General features: G+C 50.9%; 1 protein-coding gene across 1 annotated transcript; it reads right to left on the minus strand.

Annotated features, from left to right (window-relative positions):
- Positions 1–345: 345 nt before the first annotated feature.
- On the minus strand, positions 346–17,025 carry GUCY2D (guanylate cyclase 2D, retinal). The gene is made up of 19 exons (XM_074320039.1): positions 16,354–17,025; positions 15,274–16,018; positions 14,889–15,193; positions 12,515–12,866; positions 12,170–12,254; positions 11,797–11,899; positions 11,312–11,413; positions 9,660–9,740; positions 8,119–8,325; positions 7,860–8,016; positions 7,188–7,337; positions 6,390–6,538; positions 5,712–5,875; positions 5,424–5,616; positions 4,999–5,173; positions 4,667–4,765; positions 4,447–4,541; positions 4,223–4,308; positions 346–4,042 (listed from the first exon to the last, which is right to left on the minus strand). The coding sequence occupies exons 2-19, from the start codon at positions 16,007–16,009 to the stop codon at positions 3,949–3,951; spliced, it is 3,333 nt and encodes a 1,110-aa protein (XP_074176140.1). The 5' UTR covers positions 16,010–16,018; positions 16,354–17,025; the 3' UTR covers positions 346–3,948.
- Positions 17,026–20,185: the final 3,160 nt, after the last annotated feature.

Raw genomic sequence — 20,185 nt, forward strand, 5'->3', positions numbered from 1 at the left:
GAGTCATTAACAACCTCTGGCCTTTTCTTCCTTCCTCTCTGCTGTCTACAACCAAGGGATGAGTCCATGCCACCCATTTCCAGAGCCTCAGAGACCCTGGTCTTTTCTAGAGCCTAAAAGGCCTGAGGCTTCCCTGCTTGGCCCCTCAGAGCAGACCCCCTGAGCAGAGGAGCTCCTGGGGAGTTGTTGGCCCCAGCTCACCTCCTCCTGCCTAAGTCATCTCTAGGTTTCACCCTCCTCTGAAGCCCCTCCCTGGTAATGCCGGGTTTGAACCTTCCAGGAATAGGGGGTTCCGATCACCCAGGCCGCAAGGATTACACACCACGAAATGGAAGAAAGCACAGCTTTATTTCAGCCCCTACCCTCCCGGGACCTAACACCACAGCACAGCACCTGGTGTCCACAGTGCACAGTCCAGAAGGTTCCACTGAACACAGCCCCATAATTCAACATCACAGATCCTCAAAAGGGGGTGCCTTGGGTCCACTGCAGGTGGGGGTGTGGGGCAGGGCCAAGACCCTAGGGAACAGCACAGAGAAAAGGCGCCAAGTGAGCCTTGGGACGTGATGTGGAATCCTAGCTATGGGATTGAAGCAGCAGCTGTGGGAGGTGCCATCACTGGTCCCGGCTACAGAGCCATCCCAAACGCGAGGACAAACACAAGTGTGGGCTCCTGGCACAGGCCAGCTGGCAGAGGTAGTGTAAACACATCTGAAGGTGGGGAGTGCCTAATGACCAAGCCAGGTGCTCTCTGGGCTAGGAGTTGCCCGGGTACCAGAAACAACAGGGGGAGTAGGTGGAGAGGACTCCAGTCAGAGGATAGCAGGGCTCTAAGATATTGACTGCGCCCAGGAAAAATGGTTCTGCAGAAATGGACGAAATGTAGAAAAGGCAGGGAGAAACTGCCAGGCAGAGAGAGGACACTAGAGACAGAGAAAGAGGAGACTAGTGGCAGAGAGACAGGGAGGGTGAGAGAGGGAGAGACAGGGACAGAGAAAGAAGGAGGCTGAGGGACAGTGAGGTGACTGAGGCTTATGTTTTCCCCTTTTCTTCTCCCACTAGTTCTATGAGCTCTGGGGTGGGTGGTCCCTGACTTGTCCTATCTGGGGAGGAGAACAGGACTCTTCTCTACCAGACTCCTCCCCCCATCACCTCTGCTCCTTTGAGACTGAGGTCTGGTAACAAGGCTGAGTTGAGAGTGGGAAGGGACCTGCTTAGCCTTGCCTGCCCCACCTCTACCCCAAAATGGGTTTGGGCTCCAGCTCATCCTCCTCTGGGTGGTACTCTGCCCCAGCTTTCCACACTAATCCCCATGCACCCAGCCCCAGTTGACTCTTCCCTGCGACTCCCCTGAATCATTGGCCATTAACCACCCCAGGACCCTCAAGGCAAGAGGGAGGGAAGGAGAGGGAAAGGGTGAGGTGTGGAGGGAGGGAAGAGGTAGAGGAATAAGAGCTACATCCACACTGTCAGGTCTGGCACCAGCAATGCAGTCTGCCCTCAATCCCTGGGACCTAAGTACAGAGAAAATCTGAAGAGAGATGCTTATATAAATATATACATAATTAAAAAATATATTGTGTGTTAATTAGGGTTTTTTTAAAAAGTCTTTAATTAATCATCTCTAAACTCAATTTAAAAATGTTTTTTTAAGTGTACTAAACTACTGACTATAGAAGAACCACCTTAAGTAACCAGAACCTACAAGTGCTGAATTTTAGATTTCTCATACATTTTCTCTACCTTTAGGAAGGAGGAAAAGACCACTATGCTTGTGGATTTCAAGGATTTCACAAATGAGGTAAAGCAACTTCCAGGAGCCCTTGCACTCCTAACATTAGCTACTCCAGGAGTCCTGAGCTCAAATGCCTACAGGTGCTGGACAGATACATAAGAGATGTTTAGAAAATCTTGGTATCTTGGAGTCCTCAGGGAGTGGTGGGGAGTGTGAGAAATGAAGAATGAAGCCCTGGAGAGAGGGGAAAGTCACTCTTTAGCTCCAGCAGAAAGTCAGCAGTTGCCCCTGTGGTTTTGATTTCAGAGAAAGGAAAATTTGGTATACATTTTCCTGTCTTGATTTTTAAATGTTAGCTCAATATAAAAACAAAATCACCCCATAGACCAAAAAGAACAAGTCTCAGGGCTAGTTTCTGGCCTGGTTTTTATGAAATCTTAGAGATTCTGCGATTTTAGGGATCCTAGGATCATTTAGTTCTTTCCGTGATTCAAAAACTTTATTTTATTTTTTTCCAAAAACTTTAATGTGCATATAAATACTCTGAGGGAACTTGTTAAAGAGCAGATTCTTAGTCAATAGGTCTGGGCCTGAGATTCTGCATTTCTAACAAGCTCCCAGGTGATGTCGTTGCTGCTGGCCCACCAACCACACACTTTGTATAGTGAGGATTTCATTCTTCCTCCTAGGAATTGCCTCTGATTGTATATCCTTGGTCAATTATGTCTCCAGTTCTGCTTGTAACACCCCCAGAATCTGGACGCTCACTACCTATAGTGGCAGCCTGCATGACTGCAGCTGCTACTAACTTCTGCCATGGTCTGCAGCAATGTGGAAGGACACCCAGTCAAACATGCCAAGGCCCAGGCTCTGGAGTTACACAAAAGAAACTTCAGCTCGGAACTTACCAGAATGGGGTTGACACTTGCTGCAAAGATCTAAGCAGAGAGGATTTTTGTCCAACTGCCTGCTCAGCAGCTCCCAGTTAAACAGAGAATACACTATCCCTTGGGTGTTCTGATTAGTAAAGTTTTGGTGCAGTTTGTCTCCCTTTCTTTCCCCAAAGCCCTGAAGCAAGCTTTTCTCTGCACTTGGGCATTACGTGGTTATGCTCAGGTGAAGGAGCCAATTTCTGACCGGTGGGGGATCAAGATGGGACAAAAGCTTGAGGCTAAACAGAAGCCCTTGAATCCTTAGGCCACATGACAAACCCTGCTCTGTTGGAATAGGAGGCCTTCACCTCTTCTGGGTTTGGGGCATCAAATCCCAGATCCTCCTTTCTGGGGCCTTTAGAGGCTCTGGGAGGTGGAGAATCCCCCACTCAACATCCCCTGAAGGGCTCAGGGTCACTGGGGCTGGAGGTCACCAGCCCAGTGCCCCATATCCCAACACCAACCATTCTGAAGCCCAGCTGTCAGAGCCAGGGGGTGTGGAAACCACCTAGGCCACTCCTCATTTCACCACGGAGGGGAACCCACGCCCAGAGAGCATGAGACTTTCCCAAGGTCACACAACTGGTTTGCAACCAGCTCTTGTGAAGGCCCAGAATCCCTTGAAGCAGAGCTGCACAGAAGCCACTGGTATTTGCCAAATTTTGGTCACCTATAGCAGCAACTTTCAGGAAGAGGACCTTCTGGAATAATCCTGAGAAAGAGGAGTGTCTCAGATAGAAATCGTGGAAAGGAGTCATGGGGATTCACCTAGGAAGGGGCTAGTCAGGGATCAGTTTCTTGAAAGAGGGTAGAGGACATTAGGGCTTCTGCTCTAACACAACTCTACCGGCAGCAGTCATCTTATCTTCTGGTAAATGCTGCCCCCTAGAGTTCTGTCTCTTGTGCTGTGTACGGCCTCTCGGGGAGGGGGTTAATGCAGTGGGGGTCAGAGGAGAAGTCACAGAAGGTCCAGGTTATAGCGGTTCCCAAGTCTGAATTCCTGGACCACTCCAGATCTACCAAACCAGAATCCTTGTGACTGGTGCTTTTCTACCTGGGAGAGTCTTTGGGTTTAGGAAAAAGCCTGGGCTCACTAAGTCAGAGAGTAACCGGGACATATGGCTTGGGTGGGAAATTCTGCAGGCAGGTCTAGCCCTTAGGCTTGGGAAGAGGCGCCTGTACCCCTGAAAGCATCTCCCAGAGGTATGTAGCCTCCGAGTCTGGGGGGAGATTGGCAGCTGGGCGTGGGAGCTGAGGGGCGGCACCTGTCTCAGCCGGGCCTCACTTCCTGGGTAACTGGCCCGGCCTCGCCTTCTCCAGCTTTCGGCGCCGCTCGAGGGGGATCTCCTGGAGGTTGATGCCGTGGTTGCTGGCCCTGCGGGGTGAGGGAAGTGGCCTCAGAGATCCAGAATGGGGGCGAGGGAGGGCAGGGCCCAGGTACTCGCTACTTCACGGCTGGGCGGGGTCAGGCACAGGGAGGAAGGCAGGGAGAGGGGCCCGTCCGCCTGTGCCCATCCCTCGTAACTCGTCCCGCCCACAGAGGCCGGCTCCTCACCCCGGTTGCAGGTCAGGTGGTTTAGGAATGGGCTTGTTGAAGCCCTGTCTGCCCACCAGCCAGTACGTTTCCTCTATGCCCTTGCCCTGGGAAGACACCGGGAAGAGGAGGACTTAGGAGTGCTGGGGTGAGGGTGAGTGGATCTGGACGTCTAGGTGGAACCCGGGTCCGGCGTGGCAATCTGTTTCCCAGCCCGCGCCCAGGAGGGGGCGTGCCGGCCTCACCTTCAGCTCCGTGCGGCCTCGCACCTCAGTCTGGAAGCCCTCATCTAGAGCGCGGAGGATCCGTACTGTACTCATGTTCACGTGGATGCGGTAAGCTGGGGCGACAGGGGATGCCGTGAGCTCCGGAATCACCTCCCGGGTCCCCTCCCTGCCGTTCCCTCCCTGGGCCCCGCGATGTCGGCCTACCACCCCCAGTCCCTCCCAACCCCTTCACACTCACGCAGCCCTGTGGACTCCATGCGCGAGGCTGTGTTGACCGTGTCCCCAAACAGGCAGTACCGCGGCATGGTGAGGCCCACCACTCCCGCCACGCACGGGCCTGTGGGGAAGCGTTGGCTTGCCGGGCTGGCCCGGCCTGGGCTGAAGCTGGTGGCTGGGTGATTTTAGCACCCCATAATCTCAAAGACACTCTTAAACGTACCCTCTTAATTACAGCGGAGTGCCTGGTATGCAATGGTGGCTTCAACAAGCCCTCCATCCCCTCCACCCCAACCCCGAGTTAGCCTTCTATCTGGGAAATCTGGAGCTGGGCCCAGGGGGGTGGGGAGTTACCCGAGTGCAGGCCAATGCGGATGCGAACGGACATATCAGGCATGTGGCGCATGCGGAAGGAGCCCACAGCGCTAAGAATGTCCAGTGCCATGTTGGCAATCTCTGCTGCATGCCGCTGCCCATTCCGCTGGGGCAGCCCAGAGGCCACCATATAGGCGTCCCCAATTGTCTCCACCTGAGGAAAGGGGTTGTACAAATTCAGTACTGAGCACCCCACTCCCCCAACGTGATTGTCCCTTGTCAGGAGAACTAAACTACGTTTAGTGCATATATCCTGGGGAATGTTCCAGCTGGGGGACTGAGCTGGGGACTGACAGAAGAGATAAGGAACAGGAGGGCTGGAAAAGAGGCCTGGGGGCTGAGCAGGAAGGGCTGGGCTAGAGGCTGGTGAACCTCAAGGAGGGTTTGTCCTCTACACACCCCACCTTGTACACATCATGGGAGCCAATGATGGCATCAAAGAGTGTGTAAAGGTCATTGAGCAGGTCCACTACTTCGATGGGCTCACTCATGGCTGAGATGGTGGTGAAGCCCACAATGTCACTGAAGTACAGTGTCACCTCCTCAAAATACTCGGGCTCCACAGATGTCCCCATCTTCAGAGCCTCAGCCACAGACCTAGGGATGGCAGGTGGTGAGATTACCCGGAGGCCATCCCAGTATGGTTGGATTCCAGCTGCCCTCCCCACCCAGCTCTCCCCATTGGCACCCACGGAGGCAGCATCTGCGTGAGCAGCCGGTCTGTCTTCTGCTTTTCCAGCTCCAGCTCCTCCGTGCGCTCACGAATCAGGTCTTCCAGGTTACTGGAGTACTGCTCTAGCATCCGCAGCATTGAATCAATGATGTTGGTCTTCCGGCCCTTGTTGATGCTCTTGAACTAGTAGAAGGAGGAAGCTGGTGGGGCTGCTGAGGACCTGGGCTGCCATGCTCCTCTCATGGTTCTGTATTATGCCCGATTCTCTCCCCCACCCATTCATCTTCAATTCATCAATCCCCAGCCCCCAGGTGCTGGGCACTGTTTTCATATATTATTAGCAGGCACACAGGAAATGAGGGTTCCACAAGGTCAGCTGTACTCAGCTAGTACTTGACAGGGCACTGGAATCAACCCAGCCTTTGTCCTCCCAGGCCAAGGGTCTTTCTGCTACACTAGGCCAAGCACATACTTGGTTCTCAATAAATTTTTAGTTGAATTAAATATTTCTCCCACCCAGAGCTCCATCTCCCACTCCAAAGGCCTCCCTGTTCTAACTTTGCCCCCACTTAATCCTCAGATTACCCCTTAGCAAGAAGCCTGGAAGATCAAAAATCCTGCCAGCCTGCCTTTCTGAAACGTCCCTAGGTTGCTGACAAGTGGCCAGCCCAGCCCTTGCCCAATCCCAGCCCCTAACCAGGTCGAAGATGCAGTCCATGGAGGGCCGAAGGTCCGGTTGCTCTGCCCAGCACTGTTTCATCAACTGGATGCACTCCATGGGCGCCTGGTCCATGGTCACCAAGGGCCTGCACGGTGGAGGGGGGCTCTGCACTCTCTGCACCACTTCTGGAGGCATGAGGGAGCCATGAGTGGGAGTGTGCCAAAACAGAAGCCACCTCTGACTCTGGCCTGACTGTTGAAGCCCAAGATGGGGGGAATGGAAACGGGTCCTTTAAATCAGAGCTTCAGTAGTTGGGGAAGTGTTGTGCGGAAGGGAGTTGCTGGGAGAAACAAGGGAACCCTGAACCCTGGGGGGCAGGGGGCAGTAAGAGGTGACAGGCAGAGACTAACATTTATTACACATAAGAAAAATAAGGGTTAGGGTGATCAAGCAGCTTGCTGAGTCCTATAGATGATAAGTAATATGGATTTGAACCATATCCAAGGGTTCTTTTCTCCCCTTCCCCCCACCCTGCTGCCTCTCTGGGGCCCCTAAGAACCAGAGAAGAGACTGTTCCATCGGTTGGTGGAGCGTGTTGAAGTCCAGGATCTGGACAGAGGAAACCACTGAGGAGGTTTAGGTGCCTAAGAGCCTCCCCCTCCAATCCTCATCCTTGGCTTTCCACTGCCCTGACTCTTCAGACCCCATCTTTAAGGGAGGCCCACAAGTCTCAGGAATGGACTTGAGGGAAAGGAGTGAGGCTGGGTCTGGCCAGGCTCCGCCTAACAGCAGGGTGCCTTTGTAGCCCAAACGCCACGGTAGGGACGGCTGTACCCTCCGGCGTCAGCTCCAGCATTGCGTAGGGGGCGCTGCGGCACACGACCTCCTGCATGATGATGCCCAGGCTAAAGACATCGCCTGCCCGCGTTCCCCGGCGCTCCAGGGCCGGGTCCCGAAGCAGCTCCGGGGCTGTCCATAGCTGGTCTGGGGACGAGAAAGAGGGCGTGGGCATACGGAGGGCCTTGGGGAAGCTGGGGACAGACCCCGCATCACCTTCACCAGAAAGCACAGGCTTGTACCCACTCCCAACCCCCCAGGCCGGAGTCTGGCCCTGCTGCCTGCAGTTATCCCCCGAGGAAACTACCAAAAACCAAAAGCGGGTCTCAGAAAAAGCCCAGTTCTCAAAAATAGGCCCCGCCCTTTAGACAAAGCTGTGTCCAGAGAAAACTCCGCCTCTTGGACACAAGCCCCGCCCTTAGGCAAAGCCTAAGGGACAGTTGCATGGGCAGGAGTCCCGCCCCCTCACAATGCCCCCGCCTCCCGGTTACACAGTCCGCCCTCCTCATCTCAGAGGTCACAAAACCTTTTCGGTAGCAGGAGTCACGTCCAGTGGGTATGAAGTGGAGAGAATGCGAGGGCGGAGGGAGGGAGGGAAGGAATGGCCCTTGAAATAATGAGGATCCCGGGTGACGCTCGTCTGCGCCGGAGGCAGCCGGGGAATCCTACCCTCCGCGCTGGGAGGCTCTGGTAACACCCTCTGGGCTTCCAGTAGTCGCCCGTGGCCGTGGTCCGTGACTTTAAGCACGAACCTTCCGTCCACCACACAGTTCCGTGACTTAAGTCGCCCATGGGCCACGCCTCGATGGTGCAGATACCTCATCCCCTGGTAAGGGTGGGGTAAGAGGCAACGTCAGCCCGCTGTTCCCCTGCCGTCTGCTCCCCGCGCCCCCCACCTTCGCCTTTTTCCATCTCCTATCCCCCACACCTTGATGAGGTCCAGTAGGAGGGAGGACTTGAACATCCAGTCCAGCTTTATGTCTCTCTGGGCGAGGAGGTCGTGGAGGGAGCCGCGGGCACAGTGCTCTGAGACCACAGCCAGCATGCCTTCTCTGGGGGCTGCGGTGCTGTCAGCTCTTCCAGCCAGGAAGAGCCCCAGGTAGAGGGCTATGTTCTCGTGGCGGAGCTCCCGGAGCTGAGAGGGGGAAAGTGAACAGGCATTTTCTGCCCTGGGAGCAAGGTGGGGAGGAGGCTATTATTCAGGTCTGTTTTTGAGTATCCAAACTCGGAAGATGGAATAAAGATGGTGAATGGAAAGTCTCTAGGGCATGTAGGGGGGCTTTCTTCTACAGATTACTTCTTTCTCTGGAAAAGACAACATCACCAAAGTCCACTGGCTCAGATACTGAGTGTGGTTTAGTTTAAAGTTATGAATGAAAAGACACCCTTGCACTGGTCATCAGGACCCAGGCAGGTTTTGATTTATTAACCATCCGACTTTGAACTGCCCCAATCTTAAGGAAAAACACCTCAGGTAGGAGAAACCCCTGGCACCACCACCCTCCCCTTCTGATGTAACAGCCTTTGGGGTGAGAACCAGGGAGAAGCTGCACTACTTTCAGAAAACACTTGTGCTGGTGAGTTGGCCCACGGCTGCTTTGCTTGGTTATATCATCGTGTCAGCTATGTTTGAGACTTTCACCTTCCCCAAATTCAGGAAGTAAGGATTGAGTAGTCAAGCTGTGGTCCCAGAGAGCCATCAACAAAGCCACACCCACTCCACAGGACAGAGGCCCTTACTATCTGGGCATGCTGGGAAAATGGGCGCTAGCAGGTGACGGGTGCCTTTTCTAGTGTTCCTTTGGTTCAATAAGAGGCTTCTTTTCGTCTTAAATGTTTGCTGGTAAATGGTGATTTAGTCCGTTGACCCACACAGGTAGTCCACTTAAGTCATTCTGCAGCTATGACCAAGAGCTTCTCTGGAGACATCACGGAAGGAGGCCGGGCCAAGGCTCTATGGTGTTAGGGGTAAGGGGGGCATTAAGGTTGGAAGGACAAGAATGAGCCAGTTTATAGCCTCCTTGCCAACTTTTCACTTCACTCAGTATGCATCAACTATGCCATTCTGCATGAATGGCCTGGCAGAACTAGAAACTCATTTTTTACTTTCTATCATTTACCCAACAAACACTCTATTGAGTCTTTCTAACGTTCCAGACACTGTGATGGGTGCTGGAAATACAATGGAGGGGGCAAGGGAAGCCCTCGCTCAACTTACAGTCTAGGGAGGGGGACAGATAAGAAATAATCAAGCACACAGATGAACATACAATTGCAAATTAGGGCAAACACATAAAGGAAAGAACTAATATTATGAGAGATCATATAGGGAATCTGCATTAGAGAGGAGAGGACACGTCACTGAAACCCCAACCACATTGGGGCCTACCTCTGTACCCAGCTGAAAAGAGAAGGCAAGGAGGGAGAAATCATGGCCAATCCACACCCCATCATGGGCCCAACTCTCACCTTGGAGAAAGCTGTCTTGGTTGCTGGGCGGATAGCTATGTGCTGATCCCCTGGGAATCTCTTCAGCCAAACCCAGTCTCCCTGGAGCAGAGATGGGAGTAGTGAATTCAGTTTCTTAAAATCCCATGATGGGAAGAGCCCTAGAGCCCCCTTTTCCACTGGCCCATTTCCCCAGAACACATCTTCCATGTGACAAAGAGCGTCAGGAGCCAGGGGTTTGAGGTCTGCCCCTCCACTTCACAGCTAGCTGGGTAGAGCCCACCCCTAGGTAAGAGATGCAGAAGGCCTGAATGGCTGTCCTCACCACCCAGATATGTTCATCAACAGCCCTGTTAAGTGAGCCATTACCACCACAAATGTCATTGAAATCACAGCCCTCACCACTGTCTGTTGCAATGAGGGAGCACTGTGCTGGGAGTCAGGAGTCTGGGTAGATCAGGCTTTATTATAGACTAGATATGAAGTAAAGGCAGCTCCCCTCCAGGCTATGGGCCTCATTGTCCTCAGCTGTTGGCAGGGCTGGCTCATGGGTATACAACCTGTGCAGTCACACAGGGCCCCATGCTCAGAAGGGCCTGAACTTGGCTCAATGATCTGCTGTTGTCATCTTGAATGAACAAAGAGCCTTTCATTTTTATTTTGCCCTAGTCCTTGTAGCTGGCTTTGTCTATTGATAAGGGATTTGGATGAGAAGAGAATTTGGGGGTTTGATACTGACCCCTAAAAAGCATTTGGAAATAAATGTGGAGACATTTTTAATTGTCACAAAACTGAGGGCTATGTTTAGTAAACAGGGCCAGAGATAGGTGACACTAAACATTCTTCAAGGCACAGGGTAGTCCCATATAGGGAAGAACAACCTTCCCAAAATGACAATAGTGCTCCTCAGAAATGGCTATAATGGCCTCTAAGTGACATACTAAGAGTCTCTGCATTCTCTGTGACCTGACCCCAGGAGCTCTAAATATCCCCTCCCTTCTTGATTAGCTGAGCTCTCTCCCTCAGCTCTCCCTGAATTTGTTCTCATTATATCCCACCAATCCCACCACATTCAGATTTGCTGACCCCATAGTTAATGTCCTCATGCCCTTTTATGACTTTCTTTTTCCCCTGTAAGACTTGCTTTTCCTGAGTCTGGTTGGAATTGGCTGGAAATGTTGGGTGGGGCCAAGACATGGATCTGGCTTGAGTCAGGTGTAGCCCCATCTGGAAACTCCCCATCCTGAACAATCCACGTCCCAGAAATGTCTTTTTTGGGACCAGGGACATCCCAGATGTCCCTCTGCCCCAACCTTTCCAGGGAGGCCTGTGCCCTTCAGTAACCTGAAGGCTTATCACTGAGGGGGCAGGGCCGGGGCTCCCAACAGGGTGGGGAATGTTTTCATGGGCCACACCAGGCTGCATCCCAGCACAGTTCCCACCAGTCAGGCCTCCAGCCTCTGGGCCACTGTGATTAGCCTTTGGGGAGCCCTCACCTGGATAACGGCTAAGGGAAAATCTTGGGGCAGGAAGAACTTCTGGATGCTCCCCTTTGAGAAATCCATGACATCTCCCTATATCCTGTTCTAGACTCCTATCCCCATTTCCCGGAGTCAGCAGGATATGACATGACTCCAGAAATAGAGCTCTGCCTCGTTGGGGGTCAGGCTCACCTCATAGAGGCCAATGTTGGAGGTATCCGGGGACTGGCTGGGGACGCTGCGAATGTCTGACACACTGCGGGCAGCCAGACTCGACCGACTACCCTGGGCCACCTGGAGGGTAGAGGGCAATGCAAGGGGTCAAAATATACACAGTCTTGGGTTGAGGTCAGGCAGAGTTCTGTGGATTAAAGAGAGGAGGGGAAGAAACCTTAATTATGGAAGGTGATAGTGACGTTACTTCCCAAGTGCACAGCACTTTGCAGTTTACAAAACAAACCTACTCATTTTCTGGTTGGAGCGTCAACTGCCCCAAGGAAAGCAGTCAGGACAGGGACTGTTACCCTCATTGCACACATAAGGGCGTTGATCTCCAGACCTCAGACCTGGGACAGGGGTAGGGCAGAAACCAGACTGCCTTTAGGGGGGCTGTGGTGAGAGCTGACCCAGGCAGGGGACCAGATATACAGGGGAGAACAGTTCCCTGTCTCTCCCACCTTTCGAGAGGTACTCCCTTGTTGGGGGAGAAAGGTGATGTCGTCCAGAGTCAGGATGATCTTGTTGGGGCCTGAGACCATTTGGATGTGAAGTAGCCGTTGCCTGGTAGGGGAAAGAAGTCATTTCCACAAAGGAGACCACGGTCATGAGAGGAGGCCAGCAAGGGATAATGTTGGCTCAGGGGAGGGCAGCCATCCCAAACCAGACATCCTCTGGGACTCCGCCAGCCCTCCAGCACCCCTTCCCCTAACCCCTTCCAAAAAAATTCTCCCTTCTGTCTTGAGTGGACCCAGTGTGCTGTCTTTGCTATACAGTAGGATTTCTGGCAGGGAGAGAGCCAAGCTCATCTACTTACCTTACTTCCCTACTCACCTCACATAATGGGCCAGGAAGGCCCCTGTCAGCCCCATCCCAACCACAAGGAGGAAGCCAATAAAGACGAGGCCAGGCTCCACTCCTAGAGGGGCAGTGAGAAGAGTGACACTGAGGACTGTGGTGGAGAGGAGGCACCCTTTCTAAGGAGGTAGGCAGTCATGTCAAATCCTGGAGGCTCCAGGAAAGGGGGATGGGAGCAGAGAAAGGGAACTAGAAAAAGGTCATGGGTTCTGCAAAGGGGAGCATGTGGGAATGCTAGAAAGGGAAAGTTCATTCTCTTTCACCACTTTGTGGAGGGTCCATGGTGACTGTCACAGTGGGGGCTAGGTTGTTTGCCCTCACCTCCATTGCAGATGATGTCTGGGTCAAACCAGCAAGAGGGGTCAGTCCCAGGCCCCTTTCCCCCTCTAGGGAAATGCACCGGGGCCCCAGCGGAGCGGAGGGAACCCTGGGTGGGGTCCAGCATGTATGTGGCGAACAGCTGGTCCCCCGCCTCATCTGTGTCCAGCAGCACAAACGGGGCCTCCTTGGCTGCTTCCAGGGCCCGGCAGAAGCCCGGGACCTGGGTATCTTGGACATGGCGGGCCACTGCTGCTCCAGACACCCAGCTGCCACCTACAGCGGCCCGAGCTCTTGCCACGGCCCCCGCCAACAAGAAGACTGAGTCATAGATGGTGCCAAAGAGTGGGGCTACCTGGGGAAGGAAAGAAGGGGGGGCTCAGGGTTCTGAGTCACGGCCCATAAATAGACTTACTGGTCTTCCTATCCTTTCACTGGGCTATTCAAGCCCTATGTGTATTGGCTGTTCCACACCTAGTTAGTGGTTACTCATATCCCTCCCCATTGGCTCTCTCTTCCTCTCTCCCATTGGCTACCTCACCCTTTTCCCCACTGACCCTCCCTCTTTTCAGGATTCTTAGGCTCTTTTCACCATTGGTTAATTCTAATTCTCCATGATCTACAGATCCTCTCTTCCCTTTCCTGTTGTTTGCCCTGAATATAATTTTAATATTATTACCTACCACTCACCTAAAAGCCTTCTTTCCCATCTTTTGGTTAGCTTCTATTTTCTATTTTTCCTTCCCCAAGGCCTCATCGAGCCTATTCCCAGTTCCATCTCTCACAGTGTCAGGCACTGTGTAAAGCATTAGGGATATAGTGGTGTAAGGATCGAGTCCCTGTCTCAGGGAATCTTTCATCTAGTGTGGGAGGTAGGAAAATCAAGGCAGTGCAATGAGTGAGGGTAGAGGTAACTGAGGGAGCTGTGGAGACAGGAAAGAGAGCCCCAACCCAGGCTCAGGGAGGAGGGGAGGCTTTCAAAAGAAATAATCATCCCCAGGGGATGAGTGACTGGGGGAGAGTTGGTGCAGGAGAAAGGGAACAGTACACCTGCATCTACTGTACCTAGGGCAGAAGAAGCCACTGGGAAGCTTTGAACAGAGGTGTGACACTGTCGGATTTCTGAAGTTCAATCTGATTGTTAGGTGGACAAGGCCTAGGGCAGGTAAGTGTTGAAACAGAGACCATTTGAGAGATTTTGTTTTGAGATTCGGGCCAGAGATGCTGTGACCTGAACCGCGGCAGTGGCAGTGAGAATGGAGAAAGTGGATGGATTCAAATAACCTTTAGGAAGTAAAAGTGACGGGACTTGATGTCTGGATTTGGCAGAAAGGGTTAAAGGAATCCAGGGTGACTCCCAGGGGTCTCATGTGGGCAGACAGGCCGAAGGCTGTGTACTTACTGAGAACTGAAGGTTTTTTCCACCACTTTCTCCACCCTCTTTCTCCACCTGCCCTCCATCCCACCACTGTTCCTAACTCTTGTTCTCCTCTTCTTATTGACTATTCCCATCCTTTCTCCCCATTGGCTACCGAATCCTCTTTGAGGAGATGAGGGGCATTGGTGGGGAATATTTCACACACACACACACACACACACACACCCGACTCATAGCCCTCTCTCATGTGCAACGCTTTGAGTAGGGCCTTTGTAGTGGTTAGTTTACTGCCCACTGACATCTAAATTCCCTTCTATCTTAGTGGTTTCTAGCCCCTCTTTTATGAATGCAGTGGAGCTAGATGGTCTGAACTGGGATTCTGGGTTCTCAGGGAATCCTGGGTATTAGCTGATTTGGGGGGAATAAGGCCGTGGATCTAAATGATTATGGAAGCCCCTGGATCCACCTAGGAGGGACCTTTCTGCTTCTCACAAGATGTCAAGGCTCTCAAACAGTTAAGACCACCAGATGAAGCCGCAGTGGGAATACCTCCGAACTGGGCATGGAGGTTGGTTGGGCATCCTCCCCCCTTCCTGCTCTTTTAAGAACACCGTCTGTTTATTATAGACTGTATGTGGTGGTGGTGCTGGAAGTGAGTTTACTTTGAAGTAGACTGCAAAAGATGTAGTGTAGAGTTCATTAGAGTTTACTCCTTAGAGCTGTGCTTGAGAGGTCTCATTGCAGTTGCTCTGGAAGCAATCCCAATACACTAAGTGCCCCAAGCAAGACCAGAGCCTCTACATTACCCGGAAAACTCCAGAACAGGTAGAGCTACTAGTTATTCTCTCCCTATTGGCCTGTGACGCCATCCTCCTTATTCCATCGACTCTACTTGCTTCTCTTCCCATTGCGTCCAGCCTCCTCTCCTCTCTTTGGCTAGCCTCTGCTTTCTTCTAGTATGGCTTTCCTCCCCACTTCTCTCCAACCTGGTTCTTCTACCTGCTGCAGATTAAGGTCAGGGGGCAGCTCCTGGTGTTCTTGGGCTCTGCGCAGGCTGTCCAGCACGCTGCCTCCTGAGGGACAGTGGCGCGTGAGGGTGAGCACGGCGTCGTGGGCCCTCCGAAGCTGTGAGCTGTTGGCCAGCAAGGCCAAGGCCTCCGGGCCTGGGGACAAGGCGTAGTGGAGGGTGTCAAAAGGCAGGAAGACCAGGGAACCATCGGCCAGGCCCAGCTCCTCTGCAGCCTCCAGTAGGCAGCGCTGCTCCTCGCCTCCCAGCAGCACAGAGTGCATCACCATGATCACTGCTGCGGACAGAGATTCCGCTTGCTGCTCCGCCCGCTGCGGGTCCGACTACCGACCTCCCCGCCCCCTGCCGGGAGCCTACCTCTGACTCTGGGCCCGTCCTGGACCCTTCTCAGGGCCTCCCGGGCTCCAGACAGGTCAGAGTGTTCCATGGCGGTCACCAGGGTAACAGGCAGACCCCGGGCCCTGAGTGCCGTTGCTAACGAGCGTCCCGCCTCTACCCACAGATCCTGGGGGGCGGTGACCAGGGCCACGCTTGCCCAGCGGAACGCGCGAAGGAGGGCGTAGAGGGCATCCTCAGCGGGCGTCACGGCGGGGGCCGTCGCGCCCGCCACCCGTGTTCCCGGGCAGCCCCAGGGCACCAGTGCAACCCCCTCCTCTTGGGCTAGTAGCTCCGCCGGCCGGCAGGCTGCAGGGTTCACCGGACCCACGAGACCCGAGACACGGGCCACCGCGGAAGACACCGCCTTCAGCGAGCCGGGCGTCCGGCACGGCTCCGGCAGCAGCGCGATCTCGAAGCGGGGACCACCTTCCATGGCTGGGTCGTGGTTCAGGCGGGCGGCGGCCAGCCGTGCGGCCAGGTCCGGGCGGGCACGGGCGAAGATGGGGTCGCAGGTCCAGGGGCCCAGCACCCCCACTGTGAATACGGCGGAGAGGGCGGAAGGCGGCAGGAGGAGGAGGAGCAGCAGCAGCAACCAGAGCCTAGGCCGGGGCCAGGGCAGCGTCCAGGGCAGGCTGGGCAGGGATGGAGCCCACGACTCTGGGGCGCAGAGACGGAGGTCCGGAAGGCCCCACGCTAAGAGGGTGCAGAAGGTCATTGCCGGCTTCTGTGAGCATAAACAGAGCAGGGAGAGCAGATGAATCTACCCCACACCCCAGAACTCTCTCAGGGCTTTCTCCCCAACTCCCAGTTTCTCAAAGCCCAGTTAACCCATGGTGTAGCTCCACTTCCACACCCCTCTCTTCAGGCTTGACCGACTAGATGGGGGTCCAGGGCATGGCCTGGAAACCCACTGCATCCCCCCTCCTGTTATCCCGTTGTCTGCCCCGCCCCCCCGTCAGAGCTGTCAGTGGGGGTCAGTGAAGACACGCCCATCCCCTCCTTAGATCGATCCCAGGCAGAAGGGACCCGTATCCATGCGGGGGTGCATTTGCCACTCACGGGAAAGTCCGAGGCTCAGGCCCAAGGCCGGGGTGAGGGGTCACACGCCCTCCCACAGGTCTCCTTTGCAGCCCAGGCCAGGGCGAGGAGGGGCGGGGGGAGGGGTAACAGCTGGCCTGAGCCCTTAATCTCCCAAAGCTGATTAGGGCCCCTTAATCAGGCAGGGAGGGGCTGGAGGAGGATGGGACACCCTGGGTTGGGATCCGTCCTGACTTCCAGACAGTCAATCAGGTTATTTCCCCTCCGTGCCTTCCCGCACCCCCACAACCGCCATCATAAAACCAGCTGCAGGTCCCCCTTTGAGGCTGCTGCCGCACTACCCTGCTCAGCATGGAAAGCAACAATATGTGCCCATGGACACCCGTGGGTGATCAGTCCTGGGGTGGGGGTTCTCTCAATCCCATTTCTGACGATCTTCTGTTTCCAGTTTGCCAGCCCAGTCCAAGCCCCCTCCCTTGGCTGGCAAAGTCTGTACCTCAGAGACCAAACCCAAACCAGTCCACCTGCCCCTCTATTGTTCACACTTGATTCTTGGAGCTCCACTTCTTCATGCCTAGAAAACCATTAGTCTGGCCTTGGGAAGGCAGAACCCCAGGAAGTAATAGAAAAAGCTCTGGCCTTGGGCAGACGGGTATAAATTCCTCCTTCCTTGCTTCCTGACCTTGGGAAAATTGCTTAATTTCTTAATTACCTGTGACAACGAATATAATTGCCTGGAGGGCAAAAATGAATAAGACAATTTTAAAGAAGATCATGATGGGCTACTTGCCCTACCATATATCAACATTTATCCCAAAGCTCTAATAAGACACTATAGTATTGATGCAAGGATAAACAAATTGACCAATGGAACAGAGTAGAGAGCACTGAAACAAACCCAGCAAAAATGTAAATTTGATGTATGGAGAACTGGACATTTCTCACCAGTGGGGGGAAAAATGAGCTATTCCACTAATGGAGCTGATTAGTTAGCCATATGGGAAGGAGAAGGAGCAGATAGGATTAGATCCCCATCTCACACTGTACAAAATCAATTCAGGTTAAAGATACACATAAAAACAAAATTTAAAAACTTTTTTTATGAACCCTTTTTTTATCGTTGTTAGTTTCAGGTGTACAAAACAACATAGTGACTAGACATTTACCCCCCTCACAAAGTGATAACCTCAACAAGTCTACTACCCATCTGACATTGTACATATGAACCATCTGACATTATACATAGTTCAAAACTTAAAAACTTTTAAGTGAATCATTTTTCCACCAAAGATTGGATAAAGCAAGAATCATCAGTGGATGCTAAAGCTAGGGAGAAATTTTGATGAGGAGCAGGATATTTGCATGTTTTAAAGTATCTCACTAAGATGGCTTATAAGTTGGAAGGGATTGAGAAAAAAAAAAAAAGGAAGAAAAGAAAGCAGTAATTATACAGTGGAGAAATTGGGCAACACTTTAACCAGGTGATCAAAATTAACCAATGAGGGTCAGACAGCTATTGTGTGTCTCCAGATGTGACATTCTGAAAAAGGCGAAAAACTACTTCTATGTAATACTGCATACTGTGTTTCCCTGAAAATAAGACCTAGCGGACAATCAGCTCTAATGCGTCTTTTGGAGCAAAAATTAATATAAGACCCAGTATTATATTTGTATTTATATTATATTATATTATATTACCCAGTCTTATATTATAGTAAAATAAAACCCGGTCTTATAGTAAAATAAGACCGGGTCTTATATTAATTTTTGCTTCAAAAGATGCATTAGAACTAATTGTCCAGATAGATCTTATTTTTGGGGAAACACGGTAGATGCAATACTGCACAATACTGCACCTGTGCAGTGTTCCAGCCAAGAGTGCATTTCATAAATCTAATCACGAGGAAACATCAGATAAAAACAAAATAAGGAATATTGTACTAAAAAAGGGAAGGGGACCGTATTCTTTAAAAATGTCAATATCATAAAAGAAAAATCAAGGCTGAGGAACTGTTCCTGATTAGAGGAAGCTAAGAAAGACATGACAACTAAATGTAATACATACCCCTACTTTGGATCCTGTACTATAGGGTTTTAAAAACTGCTATAAAGGTATAGGGTTTATAATTATAATTATAAAAATGCTATGAAGAACAGCATCATAATTGTCAACTGACAAAATTGGGATGTGAATGAGAGATTTGATAAAAATATTTTATCTATGTAAATTTATGAAGTTGATAACTGTATTGTAGTTATATTAGAGAATATTCCTATTTGTAGAAAATACACACTGAAGTATTTAGATGTAAAGCACCATAATGTATGTAACTTACCCTCAAATAATTCAGAAAAATGTATATGTTATGGCAGATATATTACATATGATATGTTGCATATATTATATATTATATCAAATGACAAACAACTGAGGTAAAATGTTAACACTAGGTGATACTGGGTAAAGTGTATATGAGTGTTCTATTTTCATTTTTGCAAACTTTTTAAGTTTGAAATTATTTCCAAATAAAAAGTTAATAAAAAAAAACTTTTAGATAAAAAGGAGACTATATCAATTTAGGGTAGGAGAGGATTTCTTAAACAAGACACAAAATACAAACCATAAAGGAAAAGATTGATAAATTTGGAAATATTAAACTTAAATTTTCTAGTAAAAAAGCATCTCACAAAGAGAAAACATAAGTCAAAGACAAGAATGTATTTGCAAAACATTAAAAAGTGGTTAGCGGGGTGGCCGGATGGTTCAGTTGGTTAGAGCACGAGCTCTCAACAACAAGGTTTCGGGTTCAATTCCCACATGGGAGGGTGGGCCGCACCCCCTGCAACTAAAGATTGAAAATGGTGACTGGACTTGGAGCTGAGCTGCACCCTCCACAACTAGGTTGAAGGACAACTACTTGGAGCTGATGGGCCCTGGAAAAAACACACTGTCCCCCAATATTCCCCAATAAAAATTTTTAAAAAATGGTTAGCATCCAAGATATGAAAAAGAAAACCCAGTAGAAAAATGGGCAAATCATAAGAAAAGCCGAAGGAAAATGCCCAACTTCACTGAAAATCAATGAAATGCAAAAAAAACAATGAAATACTATTAATATTCGTCAGACGATGGCAAAAATTAAGTGACAATACCAAGTGTTGGTGTGGATAGGAGAAAACACAAACCCTACATGTTGGTGACAACAGTGTAATTTGTGGGATGTTTGGCAATGCTTAGTACAGTTGAAGCATTTTCACTTGTAGGAACTACCCTAGAGAAACTAACATTTATTTGTGTATGAAGAGACTTGAATAAGGAGTCATTCATCTATTTAAAACGCACTCACTGAATTGCTACTAAGTTACAGGCAGTGTTCTAAGCTCTGGGGATACCACAGTGAAAAAAAGTTAAAATCTCATGGGATTTTCTATATGTTTGAAGTCTTTTATAATTTAAATTAAAAAAAAATTTAAATAAAAAATTTCAATGTCTGACCTGTAGTAGAGTCCCAAAATCTAGTAAGTGTCAATGTTCGTTTATATAGTCCCAGGCATCTTACTTTCTATAAGGGCTATTTCCCCCAAATCTCTCCTCTACTGACACAACATCTCTACTTGGAATCATGGCTGATCCACCCAACCATTCCGTTTCACAGATAATGAGACTGAGGCCCAGAGATTAGTTTGGCTTAGTCCATAAACTCCTTATTTTTTTCTGGGGTCTATGAAGTGACAGATAATGTAAATAGGACTGAGGAGCAGAATTTTTCAAACTTTTTTCTATTGTGGTAAATATGTATAATATAAAATTTACCATTTTAGTCATTTTTAGTGTACAATTCAGTGGCATTAA

This window comes from Rhinolophus sinicus, linkage group LG15 (assembly GCF_036562045.2).
Source record: "Rhinolophus sinicus isolate RSC01 linkage group LG15, ASM3656204v1, whole genome shotgun sequence".
Lineage (NCBI taxonomy): Eukaryota > Metazoa > Chordata > Mammalia > Chiroptera > Rhinolophidae > Rhinolophus > Rhinolophus sinicus.

Bases quoted from the DNA above. Each gene is read 5' to 3' on its own strand.
- GUCY2D (XM_074320039.1), bottom strand. From the start codon at position 16,009: ATGACCTTCTGCACCCTCTTAGCGTGGGGCCTTCCGGACCTCCGTCTC. The intron at 15,194-15,273 runs GTAGGCTCCCGG...CTCTGTCCGCAG, and splicing joins GGACGGGCCCAGAGTCAGAG to CAGTGATCATGGTGATGCAC. The intron at 6,539-7,187 runs GTACAGCCGTCC...TCATGCCTCCAG, and splicing joins GCTGGAGCTGACGCCGGAGG to AAGTGGTGCAGAGAGTGCAG.